At 49.2% G+C, this 19,716-nt stretch overlaps 2 protein-coding genes and 1 pseudogene across 3 annotated transcripts; 2 read left to right on the plus strand and 1 right to left on the minus strand.

Moving 5' to 3' along the window:
- Positions 1-4,383: 4,383 nt before the first annotated feature.
- Positions 4,384-5,971, plus strand: LOC128949240 (COMM domain-containing protein 4-like; the record flags this gene model as incomplete). Its single annotated transcript, XM_054294098.1, has 4 exons — positions 4,384-4,446; positions 4,690-4,729; positions 4,850-5,089; positions 5,937-5,971. Coding segments are annotated over 4 exons (378 nt in total), but the record flags the coding sequence as incomplete, so codon positions are not given.
- Positions 5,972-8,471: 2,500 nt separating this feature from the next.
- On the minus strand, positions 8,472-18,183 carry LOC128949260 (guanylyl cyclase-activating protein 1-like). Of its 2 annotated transcripts, XM_054294122.1 has the most exons (4): positions 17,943-18,183; positions 11,331-11,480; positions 9,590-9,680; positions 8,472-8,602 (listed from the first exon to the last, which is right to left on the minus strand). In XM_054294122.1, exons 1-4 carry the CDS (start codon positions 18,138-18,140, stop codon positions 8,475-8,477), a joined length of 567 nt encoding a protein of 188 aa, XP_054150097.1. In that variant the 5' UTR covers positions 18,141-18,183; the 3' UTR covers positions 8,472-8,474. The 2 variants fall into 2 exon arrangements, with proteins under 2 accessions (XP_054150097.1, XP_054150096.1); XM_054294121.1 differs by lacking the exon at positions 8,472-8,602 and having other exon boundaries at positions 9,417-9,680.
- Positions 12,413-15,803, plus strand: LOC128949259 (acrosin-like; annotated as a pseudogene).
- Positions 18,184-19,716: the final 1,533 nt, after the last annotated feature.

Genomic DNA, 19,716 nt, shown 5'->3' on the forward strand with positions numbered 1-19,716 from the left:
AAACCAATATTATAATATGTATCTAAAACATGGTGTTAGCAATGCATATTTGCAGATCTGGAATACTCAACTGCCATCATGGCCACATTGAAGTATGTGTGCAGCCCAGATCACAGCCCTGCAGTGCTTATGGCCCCAGCCCTACAAGTCCCCTTTCTGAACCCCAATGATTTTAGATCTTAACTGACCAGCTTAATTTCACTGCCAGCTCTGTTCTTCCAGCTCCAGCTGCACATTTCTACAGCTCTACTTCAGAGCAGCTTCTGCTGCCATTTAAATGGCAGCATCGTGGTTTTGGATCCAGCTCTGACACAATTCAGATGTCGCCTGAGACTCCCTAAGCCCACCCCACCACAGATATCCCCGCCCTGCATTGATTTTTTAGCTCCATCCGTAGAATTGCCATCACATGCCCAGACAATATCCTGTCATAACTGGGGTTTTGAGGTGCAACCTCCACACATCCTGTTCTACTTTCAGTCACAATACCCAGCCCCTACATCCATGTCACAGGCCTACAGTGATTGTGGGGAAAGAACACTATAGTCTATGTGCCAGCCCTATGGTTCCCATGCCTTACTCAGCTCTGATGCCATGCAACGACAGCTCCAGGCCCAGCGATTTCAGATCTTGACGCACAAGCTTTATTTTACATCCAGCTCTCTTCTTCCAGCTCCAGCTCTGTGTTTCTCCAGCTTCAAATGGCAGCATCTGGCTCTTGGCTCCAGCTCAGCAACAATTCAGCTCCTGCAGGAGCCTCTGGAAGCCCACCCCACCATCCATATCCTAGCCCTGCAGTGATTTTAGCTCCCACTGAACAGGCCCCAGTCACTTTGCCAACCCATGCATAAGTTCTCCTGGATGCCCACAGCCCCGTTCACAGGTCTGGTGCCTTTGCCATTTTCATTCAAAGTGCCAGCCCCACAGTCCACTTCCCAGCCCCACAGTGATTTCAGCTGCGCCCCAAGAGGTGCCATCACAGGTGCAGGCAATATTCTGCCATCGACGAGGTTTTCAGGTGCAAGCTTGCAGCCCCCTTTTCCCACTCCACACATCCTGGTCTACTGTTAGTCGCAATACTCAGCCCCTGCATCCATGTCACAGGCCTACAGTGATCTCAGCACAAGAACACTACACTGCCTTAACCAGCCCTAAGGTTGCTGTGATGCGTTAAGCCGCAACTCCAGTCCCACAATGATGACAAGTCCAGGCCCAGTGATTTCAGTTCTTTCAGCTCTTGACCCACAAGCTTTATTTTACTGCCAACTCTCTTCTTCCAGCTCTGTGTCCCATTCTGGGATTCGTCCTCAGATCTACAGTGAGTATCCCTTGTAGCAGTGACTGTTTCTGCAGCATTGCAGTCCCCACCCCATCCCCAGTGATTTCAGCTCCAGTCCCACAAGCTTTATTTAACTGCCAGCTCTTCTCTTGCACTTCCTGGTCAACATCTTCACAGCAGTGCCACACAATACTACTTCTGCTTCTCAGGACTGGATCTTTGTTTTAGCTCTAGTTCTTGAGCTCAGATCACAGCCCTTACAGCAATTTCAATTCCAACCATGCAGTTCTCCTCCCCGTTCCACAATCCCTATCCCAGCCCCACAGGGGTTTTACACCAAACCCTACCATATTTCTGTCTCCTCCAGCTCTGCTGCCTCAGCTCCAGCTCCTCAGCTTCCTACTGGCTGCAGCTAAAAGCTGCTCATGCTTCTTACTGCACCTTGGGGCTGTCGACAAGGCCACAAATCGGTTACTGCCATCCCTTCAATTTCAATATCTCTAGAAGCTGTCCCAGCCACCCCTAAGTGGCAACCCTAAGTGGCATCCCAACTCTGGGGACACTGGAGGCCTGAAGCTCAACATCCACCTTCCCCCTCACCCTGGCTCTCAGCCCAGCACCTGCACAAGGGCCCCCTCACCTCCCCTCAGGCAGCTCCAGGGGCTGGGAATAGCCACTGGACTCCTGCCCTCCCATCCCAAAAGGTACTCTTGGGCTGGTTCTTGGGCCCTAGAACCCTCTGAGCCCCCACACACTCAGCCCCTCGTGGGTACCACAGGGCAGGGGCTGGGAACCCCCAGGCATAACCTGCAGGCCCTGTGCTGCAGCTCCATGCCTTCCTCCCATGGCATTTATCTGGCCTCAGCATTTCCACCACTCCACATTGTTTTGGGCCTGACTCATGCCAAAATCATTATTCCACACCCTGGGGTTTTATGTCCCCACTGCTCTCACAACTGGTGTTTCAGCCCCAGTCCCACAACCCTTACCGAATTAACATGAGATATCTAGTAAAGAAAACAAATCAAACCAAAAAGATGTATTAAAACGGGCAATAATAAAATAACACTATTAAGAAAAGAAAACATTACAAGTAAAAACAAAATAAAGTAATAAAAATAAAAAAAGCAAGCTTTATTCCTCGTATTCTGAACATTTCTTTAAGTCCAGAAACCGCGAAGCGGCTACTTCCCAGCCCCCAGTGACAGCAGGCGGTCCCCCCCCCCCCGCGCCACTCCTGGCTCCACACCAGCCGCCGGCTACCCGAGCCACGCAGGGCGCGGCAGAAAGAACTGGACACGGCCGGCCCCCAAATACTGCCGCAGGCGCCGCGTCCGTGCTCACCGGCGCTCCCCCGATCAGCTGCCGCGGGGGTCCCGTCCTGGCGCAGCGCCGCTCCTCGGATCGCGCATCCGCAGCTCCCGTCGCTCCCCGCTTCACCGCCCAACTGACGCCATTACCGCCCCAACGCACGCTATTTATGCCCCGCGGGCGGACAGCCAGCCAATCACAACCCGAGGCAGCGCCTGCCGCCTCCACCAATCCCAGCCCGCCCATTCCCGCCGCGCTCGGCTCCGCGACTCCCCGCGGTCCCCTCAAGCGCTGCTTCCGCCGCTGCCATTGCAGTGGCTGCGTCCGCCCGCTCCCCGCCGTCTGCCCGTTTCCCTGGACCAGAACCTGATCCCGACCAGGACCTGAACTGGAAGCTCCCGGCCGCCCTTCCCGTCCGCAACAGTGCTTGCCGAGGCAGCGGCAGCGGGGACACTGCTCCGCCGGCTCCCAAAGCGGCGGTGGCGGGAGCGGCGCCTCAGACGTACGGGCGAGCGGGGCCAGTCTGAGCGGTCAAGCCGCGACTGAGCGGGCTGAGATTGGCGGGACCGCTTCCGGATTGAAAGGGCAACTGTGATTGGACAGGGCGGACGGAGAAAGGCGGGCCGTGATTGGCAGGCTTGGGAGCCGTCAGGCTGAGGCCCGTGGGAGCGTGGGGCAGAGGTCGGGCTGCCCGAAGGGCTCGCAGGCGGCGGCGGCGCCGCTCGCGAAATCCCCGTCCCCTTCTCCGGCCCTCTCTCGTGCCCAGGTCCCGGCGAAGAGACCCCCGCAAAGCCCCTACCGGAGCGCCCCATCGGCACTCGGGGCAGGGGGCGGAGAGCAGTGTAGCCCGGGAGGGGTTCCGGGTCGTCTTTGCGACAGCAGGGCGGACCGGGGAGCGGCGGCGATTTGGTGAGGAGAGGGCTCGGGAGCGGGGAGGGCGTGCAGCGCCCGCTGCGGGCTCTGGGTGCCTCTTCTACCGCAGTGCTTCCGCTTCTGCGGGGACTTGGCCTGCCCCGACTGGCCGAGATCAGCACCCTGGCCAAAGTGAAGTGCCCGCGTCCCCCTGCCCGCCCTCCGCCTGCTGCGGGCTCGCTGCTCACCCTCGTCGTCGGATGTTATAGATGATAAAACAATATTGGCTTTCACATTCATAGATTAGCTTTTTGCATTACAAGTATTTTGATATGGTAAAACTTATACTTACATTTAACTGCTTTGTATAGTGTAATATGCCAGTTTATGTATGCACTGTATATTTCGTATGAATAGTAGCGTGATAAATATATCGTAGGCTTTAGCAAAATGTTGAAATAGAAACTAAAGTACTTCTATGTAACTAACTCAGAAAATGGTGTAAAGCAATTATTCTGTTTCTTATAACTGCAGACTGCCCCTACCAAGTGATAATAGTGACAAAAAGAGCTTAAGCATCCAGGAAGCATTTATCGACTCTTATCGGTGTTATCAGGGAGTGTGAAGCAACAGGATAAAACTACAGGAAGAAATAAAATATGTAGACCTAATTTACAGAACGTTCTGCAGACAAGTCAGAGGTTAAAACCAAACAAGAGAGTTCCTGGAACATCAAAAAGTCAAAGGAATGATTGAATAATGTGTAAGTTAATGAAAATGCATGTAACCTCAGCAATGTAACAGTATATAGTGAACATAATTTTAAGCTACCTCTGCGCTCTTTGGCTGTGTGCTAAAAGCATCCCAGTGCTGGATTATTTTGTCCTTTTATCCTTTATCAAACTTCAAAAAATTTTAAAGAATGAACTCTGTTTATCACATCAGTGAAGCTTAAGCTGATCTGCATCCAGGTGTTTTGGGACCTGCTGGGGGAGGCCATCGAGGTAATTGTGGGGCTACTGCAGTGGAGGCCAAGTATTTCAACACAATAGCATAATCAGCAACGTTAATTAATTTTGTGTTCTTCATGCAAGCCTCAGCCTTAAGAACGCTACCAGCCTCTACTAGGATTAATAATACGCATAGTAAGTGTTACTAGTATTAATATTTAGGTAAGAATTGTTAGTGTCAACACTGGTAGTAATTATGTTAGCTGGTATTTACTGTGAAGCTCTGCTCTCCCACAGTATGACAAGGTCCTGAAGCTGTCCTCAGATGCAAAGTTAGGTGAGCACTGCTGTCCTTACCACGATGCCCCGATGGAGCCATGCTCCAGAGACGGGCAGCAATGAATCTGCAGATGCCTTCCCAAGGTGACAGACCTTGCCCTCTCTCCCTCCCGTCTGCAGTCAGGGGATGTGAAGGCAACCATTGCTGTCCTCGGCTTCATCATCTCCAGTGCAGCCAAGCACAGAATAGACAGTGAGCCTCTGTCAAGTGAGCTGCAGCAGCTGGGACTGCCCAAAGGCAGGGGAAGCCCTCAGGGTGGCACCATCAGCCAGACCTGCTGGGATGTTGCTGACAGTTCCCAGCCCTGCCTTCTTCACAGCCAGATGGAGGGCAGGCTGCCTGCTGTGCATCCCAAAGGTACCTGCCTCCAAGTTACAACAACCTCTCACTTGGAATGAGCTCTGTACATTTTTTTGACTATATCTTTGAAAGTGAAGTGAGAGGATTCTACACCAATCAGTAGCAAATATATGCATGAGTAGAGTCACTGAAGCTTCACCTAAATACAAAGAAATACTATAAAAGTAAGCCAAGAATGGAGAAAAAATTAGTGAAGGCTCCATCATAACTGCTGGGATCATTCAATGGGCTGAACCTGTCTTCTCCCCCATAGGAATGCCTGTTGGGTTAGAAATGCACTCTGCCTGCTGAATACTTTTATTGGGGACTACAGCTTGTCTGGATAGTGCTCTGAATAAGTTTTGCAGTCAAATACTATCACTGACAGATACCATCACCAACAATCCCTGAACCTTAACCTGTCACAATTTTATATTTTATATATATTAATATTTTATAATATTACAATTTTATATTTATATTTTTATATTTATATTTATAAAGAATCTAGTTCCATAAACTGTTCCATAAAATTCCAAAGTGTGACTCCTTCATGGATGCTAGCAGTTGCCAGCAGCAGGTAACATATTCAAATAGGAAGTCCTATTGAGGGTTCATAAATTGGGAAGACCTGCTGAGGGGTCTCCCTTATGCACTTGGCCTATTTCCCTGAATGTCAGTCAAATTTCAATCCATCAGGACTGCTCAACAAAGGGTCCCTCTAACAGGGCACTGACAAACTGGTCAGGCACAAGGGTCCTCAGCTTTCCCGGGGCACTGACAGACAAATTAAATACTAAGGGTCAAGGAAATCTTCCCTTTTCACATGACAGTTCTCCAATCATGAGGTTGTGATTCCTTGCAGAAGCTCTAAGACTGCAGACATGCCTGTGCCAGTAGGGCCTGGAGCATGAGCCTGCCTGGAAAGCTGTTGGTAGCTACTCTAAACATGATCACTCACTCTTTCACACTCCAATGACAGTATTTACTAAATGCCCCTTACTAAATCTTCCCTTCAGTGAAAGCCCAGACACTTTGTTCGAATACTATTGTGGTGGGTGGACCCTGGCTGGATGGCAGGTGCCCCCCAGAGCCTCTCTATCGATCACTTCCCTCCTCAGCTGGATAAAATATAAAAAAGGTCATGAGCTGAGATAAGGACAGGGAGACATCAGAGGGAAAAATTAATTGAATTTATTACCAAAAAAAATCAGAGTAGGGTAATGAGAACTCAAGTCTTTAAAACACCTTTCCCCCATCCCTTTCTCCTTCCCAGGATTAACTTTATTTCCCATTCTCTACCTCCTCCCCACCAGTAGTGCAAGAAGATGAGAACAGAAGTTACAGTCAGTTCATGCCACTGCTTCCCCCTCAGAAAGAGGAGTCCTTGTGCTGCTGCAGCATGAGATCCCTCCTACAGGATCAGTTCCCCATTAATTTCTCCAATATGAGTCCTTCACACGGGCTGTGGTTCTTCACGAGCTGCTCCTGTGTGAGGTACCTTCCCTGGGGTCAGTCCTTCAGGACCTGCTTTAAAGTGAGGTCACAAGTCCTGCCAGGAAAGCTGCTCTTCGGTCCTTCCAGGACCTGGTCCAACACGGGGCTCTTCCACAGGCTGCAGGTAGATTTGTGCTTCCCTCCTGCAGCCCTCCATGCGCTCCAGGAGGACAGTCTGCTTCATTACACCCTGCATCATGGGCTGCAGGAAAATCTCAGCTCCAGTACCTGGAACGCCTCCTCCCCCTCCTTCTTAGCTGACTCTGGTGCCTGCAGAGCTGTTTCTCTCACATATTCTCAGTCCTCACTTCTCTGGCTGCAATCGCTTCTGCCCAACAACTTTTCCTTCTTAAATATGTTATCCCAGACATGTTGCTACCATGGCTGAAGGTCTCAGGCTTGGCCAGTGGCATCCTGGAGCTGGCTGGCGTTGTCTTTGCCAGACATGGGGTAAGCTTCCATCAGCTTCTCAAAGAAGACGACATCCTTGTAGCCTCCCTGCTACCAGGACCTTGCCGTGCAAACCCATACACATATGAACGTCACAGAAGCCTAAATATAAGCAAGAATAAGTTCAATCTAAAGTTTTGTTACAGCTCTGCACATTCTTCCTCCTGCACAGGAAAAACATGCCAACTGTGACATAGGCACTCCATTGAACATTTCCTGCATTCTTCTTTCCTTCTGGTTCTCTTCCCAGATTCAAAGGAGCTTCTGATCATGACCTTATCTAATGAACAGCGAACAAGACACAGTTTGCTGAGCTTCTATCCATGCTGCATCACTCTTCCCATCGTGTATAAAATCAGAATCACTTATGGCAGCACTGATCCAGAGTGTCAGCTTCACTCCAGCCTTCACATTAACAGCACAATTCACAAAGTCACCTTGGTGAGTTGTTTCTTTCAATTAGATTGTCTCCTCAAGAACAAGAAGAAAGACCAATGAAGGATGTGTGAGGCAATAATATTAGGATCATCTTCAAATACTTCATTTATAGAGTCACAGAATGGTTTGGGTAGGAAGGGACTTAAAAGATCATCTTGCCTCAGCCCCATGCCATGGAGCTAGATCAGGTTACTCCAAGCCTTGTTCAGTGTGGCCTTGAACATTCCCAGTGACTCAGTTGTATGAGAGGAGAATAAGTCGGACCATGAGTATATAAAAGATACGATCTCTCAAGTAATTCTTCTGCTTTGGGAAATGAGTAGCGTATTTTCTCTGGTTACAGAAGCTGCTCCAAACTGTTGACTTGTTTGCTAGAGTTCTTTGATCACAGAAAGCTCAAAGAGCTGCAGCTGAGGACAGATTTGTCACTGCCAGACTGGTTTTTCTTTCAGTTCTTGTGGTCTTATGACTAAAGCTGCTTCTGTAGAGACAACCAAATTCAAGCACATGTGGTAGGGACCACGCTGGTAAACCATGCTGGTGTTTATGAACCAATACCATGACAAGAACAGTGCAAGTTACATTCTTTTGTTCATTCTGTACTCTAATAACAGTTTGAAATTCCTCTTTTTTATGTCATAATATGCTCTCCACACTCCACCACCCAGGTCTGCTAGCGCTCTTCACAAACTTGCTGTTACTTTTAGTCCATTTCAAACTGATAATCTGGGACACAGAATAAAAAGGAAATTTGTGTCCTGAAACTTGGCCTTTAAATTTTAGAAAGACAAGTCAAATACTGCCACCCAGATTCAGTTCTTCTGAACCCACCTTGCATTTATGTGGCTAAGCTTCAGTATTTTTACAGGAACATGCACTCAGAAACACAAATATAGCAGTGTCTTTCTCTTCCTACTTCCATATTCATGTTTATGGAAATTTTGTTTTGAAAAATGCTGTCTCTCCTTCCTTGTGACACCCTTCTGTCTATTGGCACAGCATTTTCTCCCAGCTTGATTTATACACTATGCCGACGGTTGTTTATCATGGCCACAATGTGTGACAGGTCCAAACTTTTCATCATAACCTCCATGAACTCCTCATCTTTCCTTGCTCCCTCCACAAATTCATCCAGAGAAAGTTCACCTGTGTCAGACAAAAATAAAGGGCATCAGAATCCACATCTGACAGGAAAAGGAGTGCAGTAATCTAACTTTAGAGACCACTTACTATATACTCAGAACCACTGTTCTAAGGCACTGTCCTAAAGACCTCAGAGAGTCTTCTTAAGCTTTTATGAAACATCCCCAGTATCCAGACAACACCTGCTTCCTTTTTTTTCCCCATACAAAGGAAGAGCTACATAAGAAAGAACAATAGAAGTGGGTACCTAAGGAGTGGGATCATGGCATTCTTTTTGGCTCAACCTGTTGTAATACTAACCTGCCCTGTACTTGCTGGTTTTCAAGGATAAAGGAACTGACAGGAGGAGGCTGTGACAGACAGAAACAAATTTTTATGTCCTAGGCCAAAAAGCCCTCATACAGGGAATCAGCTCAGCAGAGTTATTCTGGAATAACGAAAGAGCCTGTCAGGAAGCAATGAGCACCTGAAGTAGCAAGGAAAGAGATACCTCTCGGGGACATGCAGGGACCACAGTGACACTTGACCAACCTTTGACTGAGCACTTCATGTTCTTGCCATAGTGCCTGCAGCAGACCCATTGAAAAAACTCTGAACTTCAACATTAAATTGCAGTTCTTCCTTTCCATACTGAAGTACCTAGGAGCAGCAGCTGGGGCCATTTGATAATATTTCCCACTTCTAACTGGCATGAGCTACACAGCAACATACAAAAAGGAAAACAAAACACCACTCCAAAACCCCACTACGAAACTCATGTGGACAGAACAAAGCTTAGACCAGTACAGGAAACAAATCCTGTCATACTGATAATGTATCATGCCAGGAGAAAAATCCTTTTGGTCCATGGAGAACGCATTACTGGCTGAGAATGCAAATAGAAATAAAATACGAAGTGAAGAGGCCTAAAGTTCAACCAAGAAAGGAAAAGTGGGATGTTACTCTGTAGAAAAGCCTGTCTAAGCTGGATGACAAAGGCAGGAACCTTACCATCGCCGTTCACATCAATCCTGTCAAAGACTCGGTTGGTGAACTCTTCTGCACTCGTTTCATGGTCACCACCATTAATGGCTCGAATGGCCTGAAATAAAAGAGCAAGAGTAAGCAGCTGCCTGACGACTCCCAGACCGATTCCACATGTCAGCATTGATTCAAAACAAGACAGTCATGCCTGGTACCTTCCCCATACAAATGAACCAGTACCACAGGAAAACAAATCATCAGCCCTTATGGATGGCACTGAAGGGTGCCAAAAAGGGAGCATGGCTCTGGAGCACGGAATGAGCAGCAAAACTCAGAGGATTGGCCTAATTCTGCTTAGGTACAGTTTAGGTGATGCAGAAATGGCAGAATCAGAATCCACCTATTTGATCCACTTTGTCCCACTTTGTGACCCTATGGTACACCAAGCCTCAGAAACACTGTCAAACACTTTCCACAATTGACATTATGAAATTCCTTTGTTATATGCTGCGGTAATTTATTTCTATTCTTACTTTCACAATTTCCATTTATGTACTTCCTGTGTGTCTGGCTTCTCCCTAAAGGTCATTGGAAATTCATTTTCATCTTGAGAAACTTTAAGCTTTATCCACTTGTGTTTGCTACAATTCTTCTTATTCATAACTACATAGTGCAGGGTTCTCTTTTCTTTCAGTGCTAATTATTTCCTTTGTTTAAGGATATCCATGAAATATGTGATTTCAGAGCCCTTATACTGATTCTAAGACTATTTATTTTCTAGCTTTTACCCTTTGATATTTGGTCATTTTATTAATTCTTTTTCAAATGCTATTTTACTGAAACTTACATTATCTCAGCAATTTCCTAAGGTTACCAAAAAAGACACTGAACTACACCCAAAAAAGACAAAGGACAATAAATTTCTTGCCACCAGTTGTTGCCCCCAGAATTTGTTTCTCAAGAACTCTGTGTTAACTATTGCTATCTGTTGTTTCACTGTAATGTCTGAGTATTTCTATTTAAAGCTACTAGTAGGAAGCTGTACATTACTACAGGTATTGGTCAGGTCTCTTTGATACCCAGCTCTAAAATTCTTATACAGATGAGAGTGCATTATTAACATGCTATTAGTGCTTTATCAAATCAATTTTATGACATTTCATGTTCAGAAATGCTATTTATTGAAGGTAATTGAATCTTTCCTGCAATTACCTTGGTAATTTCCCATTATCTGCAAAATAATCTGAATTTGCAACACAATTAATTCTGAGATATATATAAAGATCTTTCTGCCCATAATCCCAGCCTCATCCACAATAGCTATTTGCATACAATCCTTTCAATTCTCAATCCTTTTTCTTCAGGCTGTTCGCCAGAGTCAGAAATGTTTTATTATGTTGATATTTCAGAACTGATTCTAAAAACCAAACTGGGAGTATCTCTTCAACTTCTCATGGGGAAAAGGACCCTCAAGATGAAGCACACATTGCAGAGATAGCAACAGACAGTCACAGGGTCTGAAACCTCGGAAAGTGCAATTAACAGGCAGGGAAAACAATTTTATGGTTAGCTATGTTGTAACATAAGCTGTGGTGATAAAGAGTCTAAGTCTGCTTATTGCATTGTACGGTGATGGGGAATTCTGCTCAGAGAAGGAATGCTTTTAAAGGTCTCATCCATGATCATCCACATGGGCAACAGCAAAGGTCTTACTTGTGTGATTTGTCTTTAAGGAAAGAGGCAAGAGCATAGACCCCTCGAGATTCACCTTGATGATGTTGAGCAGTTCATGTCGATCAATGCAGCCATTGCCATCTACATCATAAAGCTTGAAATACCACCGCAATTTCTGCTCCATCTTCCCTCGGAGAACGAGGCTGAGGGCAGCCACGTATTCCATGAAATCAATATATCCATCCTGCCAGAAAAAAACCCCAAATTGTGACAGGAGTAAACAGAGGGACTTAATGCACTGAAGTTGTTTCACCTTATTGCTCTTTAGATTCACAGCTGAAAGAGAAAGGCCAACAAGTGGCACAGAGACTTTGACTTAGGAAAAATCTTTAGTGCACAGACACATGTTATTTCTCTAGCTACTAAATACCTGGGTTGCTAAAGTTATGATCTAGTACATAGAGACTCCCCTCTGCTCACCACCTGCAGTGAAGGAACCTGGTTGTCAGCATGAACAAAGCCCCCTCTGTACACCAAAGCTGACTGCCTTTGGCCTGCTGGGAGAGAATATTGAGCCCAGCCCATGGGCTGCAGGTTTTCTGTACGAGTCTATTCTGCCTTTGTGAGAAACTGCTATTCCACAAAGCCACAGATCTCTTCTCCATTCTGTGGAAAATAATGTGACTGGGGATATTTTGTAAAATACACAGAGCATGATTTGATCACTGAAAAAAAAATGTTCAGTATTTAGGTTTTTAGTATTTCATTTCTTGACTCTACAAAGAAAGTCAAAAGGCTCTTGTTTCTTCTGCAAGAAAAATGCCAGTTAGTAAAGGTTCATCGGCCCTAGATTTAAAGCTGACTAAAATGTGAAGCTGTTAAAAACAAACTACAAATAAAAACATATCTACACATATCTAGGTCAAAGATTCTGAATAACAATAATTCTTCAAGAAATAACAGAGCAAAAAAAAAAGAAACTTTCAATTATTAAGGTATGTAATCAAAGTCAGATGCCTTTCTGAAATGGATGCAAAGAAACATTTGTAAAAGGTGAATGTAGGCAAACTAGCAGAGCACTGCTGTTTTGCAGTAAGGATCACCACATTTAAAATATTCATTCAGGGTGGGAAGAAGGGTTGACAGGCTGAGAGAGTCGTGGCTGGTCAGCCTGGAGAAGAGAAGGTTCCAGGGAGACTTTGGTGCCTCTTCCAGTACTTCAAAGGGGCTTAGAAAAAGGCTGGAGGGGTACTTTGGACAAGAGCTTGTAGTGATAGGACACAAGAAAAATGGCTTAAACTGAAGGTGGTAGATTTAGATTAGGTGTTAGGAGGGAATTTCTGGCTGTGGGTGCGGGCAGGCCCTGGCACAGAGCAGCCGTGGCTGCCCCTGGATCCCTGGCAGTGCCCAAGGCCAGGCCGGACAGGCCTCAGGCCTTGGAGCACCCTGGAATAGTGGAAGGTGTCTCTGCCCACGGCAGGGCTGGCACTGGGTGGTCATAAAGTCCCTTCTACCCAGAGCATTCCACGTCTCTATGACTCTGTGCTGCCCCTCCCTGCCATGCCAGCACTCAGAACCAGCCCCTCTGTGACAGCGGCCCTGGCCCGGGCACTGTGAGCACCACGAAGGCTGTGGGTGCTGTGGCAGTGGCCGCACTGGAGGTGACAGCTCTGCGCTGGCTCTGCCACCTGCGCTGGCGCCGATGGCTTTGCTGGGGCTGCTCGTGCTGCTGGCCCTGGCCGGGCCCGTGGAGGGCACCTGGGACACCTGCAGGTCAGTGGTCCCACTTAGGAGTTTCCCTGTAGGGGCCCCAAATGTTCCCCACACCCACACCGCAGTGTTCCGGCCTCACTCACTGCAGGAGGAGCCTTGGTTCCAGGCCAGTGCCCGGCTACTGGCACAACCTGTCTGGGGCTGCAGTAGCACGGGGGGACAGATGTGCCCCTCGGGGGTCCTGAGTCTTCCTGCCACTCAACACTGGGCAGGAAGGGATGAGAGAGGATGTTCAGCCTGAGTAGCAGCAGCCACCAAGCCAAACAGCGATGGCTTTGTGTTACAGAAGAACCTGCAGGCTCCGGCCCATGGCCTCTGACCACAGTTCCATGACTTCTGCTGCTGGCACGTCCCGTGAGGGTGACACCAGTATCCCCTCTGGGGCCTGGCCCAGCATCGTCAGCATCCAGGCCACCTGGGAGAACGGCACGTGGCACATGTGCACAGGTGTCCTCCTCAGCTCCCAGTGGGTGCTCACGGTGGCACACTGCTTCGCCAGGGCCGGGTAAGAGACAGCAGGGACAGAGATGTCCCCAGAGCACGGGCAGGTGCCCAGCTCACAGCACCATGGGCCACTCCCCTGCCCACCTGGGCAAGCAGAAGGCCGGGAAATGCTGGGCTGCTGCAGCCCGTGGCTCTGCTCCCTGTCACCCCTCTGTCCATCTGCTCCCCAGGGGCATCTCCACGTGGGACGTGGTGATTGGGGCCACAGATCTGACTCAGCCAGGCCCTGGGGCTGTGGTGAGACGCATCCAGAGGCTCCTGGTGCACCAGCACTACGTGGTTGCCACGGCCAGGAACGACATTGCCCTGGTGGAGCTGGACCAGCCCGTGGAGTGCAGCGACTACATCCAGCTGGCCTGTGTGCCTGACCCCTCACTCAGGGTCTCAGAGCTGAAATCCTGCTACATCGCCGGCTGGAACTTTGCCAGAGGTGAGTTCCCAACAGGATGTGTGCTCCCAGGGCGAGCTGGGTGCCCGAGGACACGGGCTGGGCACAGACACGGGCTGGGCACAGACAGGAACGTGGGCTGGATACCCGGGGACATGGGCTGGGCACCGACAGGGACATGGGCTTGGCACCCGGGGACAAAGGCTGGGCACCCCAGGGACACAGGCTGGGCACAGACATGGGCTTGGCACACACAGGGACACCAGGGACACGGGCTGGGCACAGACACGGGCTGGGCACACACAGGGACACGGGCTGGGCACAGACACAGGCTGGGCACACACAGGGACACGGGCTGGGCACAGACACGGGCTGGGCACAGACAGGGACATGGGCTGGGCACACCCAGGGACACGGGCTGGGCACAGACATGGGCTGGGCACACACAGGGACACGGGCTGGGCACAGACATGGACTGGGCACACACAGGGACACGGGCTGGGCACAGACACAGGCTGGGCACACACAGGGTCCGGCCGCACGGCGCCAGCGGGGCCGGGCTCGGAGCAGCTTGGGCTGGGGGAAGGAGTCTCCACCAAGACAGAGCATGGAACGGGATGAGCTGTAAGGTCCCTGCTCACCCAAACAATTCCTGCTGGCCCTGGGAAACCTCGGGGGTTTGGCCCCTTCCCCAGGCCAACAGCAGGGACACAGCTGGACAACATCACCTGTGGGGAAGGGGCAGGGACACAGCTGGACAATGTCACCCGTGGGGAAGGGACAGGGACACAGCTGGACAACATCGCCTGTGGGGAAGGGGCAGGGACACAGCTGGACAATGTCACCCGTGGGGAAGGGGCAGGGACACAGCTGGACAACATCACCAGTGGGGAAGGGGCAGGGACACAGCTGGACAACATCACCCGTGGGGAAGGGGCAGGGACACAGCTGGACAATGTCACCCATGGGGAAGGAGCAGGGACACAGTTGGACAATGTCGTTCCGTGGGGAAGGGGCAGGGACACAGCTGGACAATGTCACCCATGGGGAAGGGACAGAGACACAGTCGGACAATGTTGTTCCGTGGGGAAGGGGCAGAGCCAGGCCCGGGAAGGGGACTCACCCTAAGCAGGGGAAGGGATGGGTACCGAGCTGCTGGGGCTCATTCCCCTCTGTGCCCACAGCTCAGGGAACAGGCATGGTGCTGCAGGAGGCCAAGGTTCACCTCATGGACACCGAGCTCTGCAACAGCAGCCGGTGGTACGCGGGGGCCATCCACCCCCGCAACCTGTGTGCTGGGTACCCACAGGGTGGCATCGACACCTGCCAGGTAGGAGCGTGTGATGAGTCCCTCAGCCCCCGGCAGCACAGGGACCCCCTCATCCCCCACGCGCAGCCCAGCCTGTCCCCTGTCCGCCCTTCCCCTCCCCACATCAGCCCCCCACAGTCCCTGAACCATCTCTCCCGGCACAGGGGGACAGCGGGGGTCCCCTCGTCTGCAAGGACAATGCAGCTGACTACTACTGGCTGGTGGGATTGAACAGCTGGGGAAGAGGCTGTGACAGAGCCAGGCACCCCGGGATCTACACCTCCACTCAGCACTTCTACAACTGGATCCTGCTCCAGACGGGCCTGAGCCCAGCAGAAAGAGCTGGTCCAGCACTGGAGCCACCTGTCACCTCGGCCCCTGAGAAGGAGGCTGAGGAACCAGAGGAACCAGAGCCACCAGAGGAACCAGAGCAACCAGAGGAAGAGATCAGCTTCACCCCTGAGTACAACGAGAAACCAGCAGTGACATCCTTGGGCACGTCACTGCCCATGGCATTCCCACACCAGATCCTGGTGCAATTCTGGAATCTGGTGCAGGAGTTCCTGCAGTTTTAGAAGGACAAAAAAGCCTGAGCAGCAGCAGGATGAGCAGGATCCAGGGCTACAGTGGATCACGGCAGCTCCAAGGCAGCCTTGGGGCCAGAGGCTTCTCTGTCCTGCCCCCGCTGCTGCGCTGCAGCCACAGCGATGCTGACGTGACTGAGGTGTTGAAGTAAAGTTTCTGTGTTCACCATTACCTGTGTGTTCAGCCCTGCTCAGTGCACCCGCAGGCTTGCAGAGTCCCTGCTCTGTCTGTCCATCTGCTGTGCTGTTCACATTCATTCTTCAGCCTGGAGAGGGCTCCAGGGAAACCTCAGTGCCCCTCGTATTGAAGCAGGTTATAATAGCGGGGGAGAGTGGCTTTTTGCATGGGCAGGCCATGACAGGACAAGGAGGAATGGGTTAAACCTAGAGGAGGGGAGATTGGGATGAGGTGCTGGAAAGGAGTTTCTACTCAGGGGGTGGTGAGGCCCTGGCCCATGAAGTGTCCAAAGCCAGCTTGGACAGGGCTTGGAGCAACCTCGGATAATGGCAGGTGTCCCTGCCCATGGGAGGTGGTAGAATGAGATGACCCTTAAGGTCCCTTCCAAAACAAACCATTCTATAATGCTACAACTGCAATTTATAAAAGAAGAATATTGAAAATTTATCCTCTTCATCATCATCAAAGTTTTCAAAATCTGAGGATCCAGAGGGCAGATGATTCCATCCATCATGTCTGTATTATGACAGGGTGGATTTTCCTCTGGGTGCTCTTGTTCCTTGCCCTTGTTCATAGAAGGATCTTAGATTAAGTGACTAACTGTTAACAGACTAAGACTAACTTGGTCCATTGCCACTAGTTGCCACAATTTTACTTCATTCCTCCTGAGATCACTATCACTTTATTTAGATTGTAGATTTTCTGACTAAATTTGAATTTGAGAACCTTCCTATAGCATTGTTTACTGCATAACACAGGGCTCACAGGAGAACTCTGGAATGCACAACATCATTGAATAAATTTTAAATTCCTTTAACATCCCAAGAAGGGAGAGAGGTGAAGTAAAAGAAAGACTTGTGCAACAGCTGAAAGGTTTTGCTTTACCTTATGAAACTGCTTCTCATCACTATTATCATCCTGGGCACAGAGGACTTTGGGATGAGAAAAGATATTCTTTGAGGTCTACAGTTATCTACTGTCATTACATCCACCAAAAGACCTCAGCTACCCTAATGGAGCCTGTCTGCTGTTCTGCTTAAGAATTTTATAATATTCCTAAGCATTCCTTAACTCCTTATGCTGTCTGACATGTCCAAAATAACATTCTTTGTTGGTCCCTAGGCTTTCCTTCTTCAAGACTAACTCCGTGATTTCCCACCTGGTTGTCATGCCTCTGTGACTGAATCCTCCTTGACTCCATTTCAGAACCTTGGAGCAGAGAGTAAAGCTGAATTTTCCCAGGATGCTATAAATCCAGATTCCTTTGTCATTAGGAATACAGGCCTGCAGGCACAGGCTGTAATACGTATGGATAAAAAGCAGGCAAAAGTAAGGGCCATGGCACACTTAAAGGAATTATGGGGGCTACTGTTTTCTACCAGCAGTCACCCGTCACAGTGAGGAGCACTGCCCACCCCCTCACTCCAGCTTCATGCTGCACCTACCAAGGAAAGCCTCAGACTTTGTCTGCCCATGCAGTGTTAATTGCAGCTGCCAAATACCTGGAAATTATTCCTCTGTGAATGCTATAATGATTTCTACTGTGTCTGATTCCTGTGGTCTCCGTGATCTCATACAGCTACATTTTTGAACAATAAGAACACGCAAGAACGTAAGAAGAATAATGAAATTAGCATTTTGCTAGTTAAACAAGGCCAAGTCAAATAACTGGCAGTAAGGAATTTTCAAAATTCAAATATGAACTTGCACAAGGTAGTTAGATAATCAGGTGTACTTATGTTTATGTAATCTGTGTTATTACCTGTACACATTCATTTGTTCCTTACATTTAGCTACTTTACATAAGCATCCCTTGGCAGCTTTCCCCACCAGTGTTTGCAAGAGCAAATGTTTGCAAGAGAATATTTGTGTTCTTTATGTTTGCAAGAGAAAGACAAAGACTCTGAAAGTGCAGGAGTTGGATCACTTCTAAGCAGCACGAGACAGTTAATTCCTTTTGGAGAACTCACCTTGTTCATATCGAACGTGCGGAACATCTGCTCAATGTACTTATTGGCCTCTGGATCCAGCCCTCGAAGTCCAAAGAACTGCTTAAATTCATGCTCCGTCAGCTGTCCAGAAGGACATTCTGTCATGAATTTTTTGTACCAGTGGTGGATCTCGACAGCTTGCAGATCGTCCACGGTGGAGCTGCTGTTGTTTCCCATGTGTATCTGTGGTCAGAAAGATGATGCTACAGGAATGATCCTCTTCCTCCTGTGGCTCTCACAGCACTGCCCGTTTGCTCCTGTCCATGCTCAACACCAATGTCAGTTACGTGAGGGATCTAACCTTCCACAAGCCAATTATAAACGTTAATCTTCTTAGAGGCTGATCCACAAACCAGAAAGTTTCAATGATACAAACACTCTTCTTAGAATGGAAAGGAGATGCAAGGTAATCTAGCAAATCGCTGCTATTTTAGGAGCTAAAGCAGAAAGGGTGAGAAGGTTAATCAGACACTGGCATTGGTGTGGTAGACTACCCTATTTTTAACCTTGATATAATTATACGTGAAGATAAGAGGAAATGCCCATAAGTTGTGGGCTGTGAGGTTAAGTAAAGATCTTCTCCTCTAAGTGGATTTGAGAGTCTGTTTTCTCAAATAGACGTGTTGAATAACAGAGTGTGTAGGACCAGAAAGTGTTACAGAAGTGGCCCAGTACAAGAGTGAGGTTATGTGGGAAAAAGCTCACCTCCATGCACACAAAGGAGCACAGAGGAACAATGCAGGAGGACACAACCTCCTGGTCTGGCAAATCCAACAACCATCACCGAAGTGCAGCCAACCCATAAAAGGCTCAACTGCACAAAGGAGAAGGAGTGGAGAGACAACCACAAGCTGGGGAACACAAATTACCCAGTAAGAGAAATAAAGGCCCTGTCCCAGCTCCTTCTACATCTGTTGCAGGGGAGGCACCAGTGCCACCAGGCCCAGAGGCGGCACTCACCATGATGGGTCAGCAGGAGAGGTTGCAGAGGACTCTGCAAACTGAGTACTGCCTGTACGCATGGAAAACACCGTGTGTCCAGGGCAGGAGCACCTGGGGACAAGACTCACAACAGGATGTTTAGGAGGGGAAAAGAAAGTGGGAAAGGGATGGGTCTAGGTGGTATGGGAATGAACACGCACGAAAAAATGGAGGCAAGGGGAACAGAAGGGTCTGGTTGCATGTAGAATGGTGCTAATCTGTATGAATGTGTATCCATCCCTTGGGCCTGGTCATCACAGTCTTTCTTGTCTCCTAACACTTCTACCTCCTTTTTTCTTTTTTTGGCTGCACAGCACTGTGGTCTGGGCATATGTATGCATGGGGATTTAAGCGCCCACAACTGGATTGAGTGAGATTATGTTAGTCCATGATCACTAGTAAATATCAAGCCAGGCTAGGCAGCAAATAGGCCAAACAGCTCATGAGACAGGTGTAGGTATCTCTGTTAGTGAGACCACTGGAGTAGTTGACCATTAAACTGAGTGTGCAGGGTTGAGGGTGACCCACCTGTCTGTGTTTCTCTGCATCCTGAGCACCCCCTCACAGGAACTCAAGGGGTGCCCAGTGTCCGTGTCTGTCTGCAGGTTGTTGTGTGCATGGGAATCTGTTCTGGTGCTGTGGCAGGGCTGTGCACCTGGCAGGGCCCGGCGTGTCCAAATGCCAGCAGCTGGGGAGACCAGGCATCGAAAAACAGCTGTGGGTAGGCTGGATGTCTAAGCCCACACACTCTCTGTGCTTCCCACTGATGGAC

This window comes from Melozone crissalis, unplaced genomic scaffold (genome assembly GCF_028551555.1).
Source record: "Melozone crissalis strain CALT ecotype California unplaced genomic scaffold, PUWL_Pcris_2 ptg000208l_1, whole genome shotgun sequence".
NCBI lineage: Eukaryota > Metazoa > Chordata > Aves > Passeriformes > Passerellidae > Melozone > Melozone crissalis.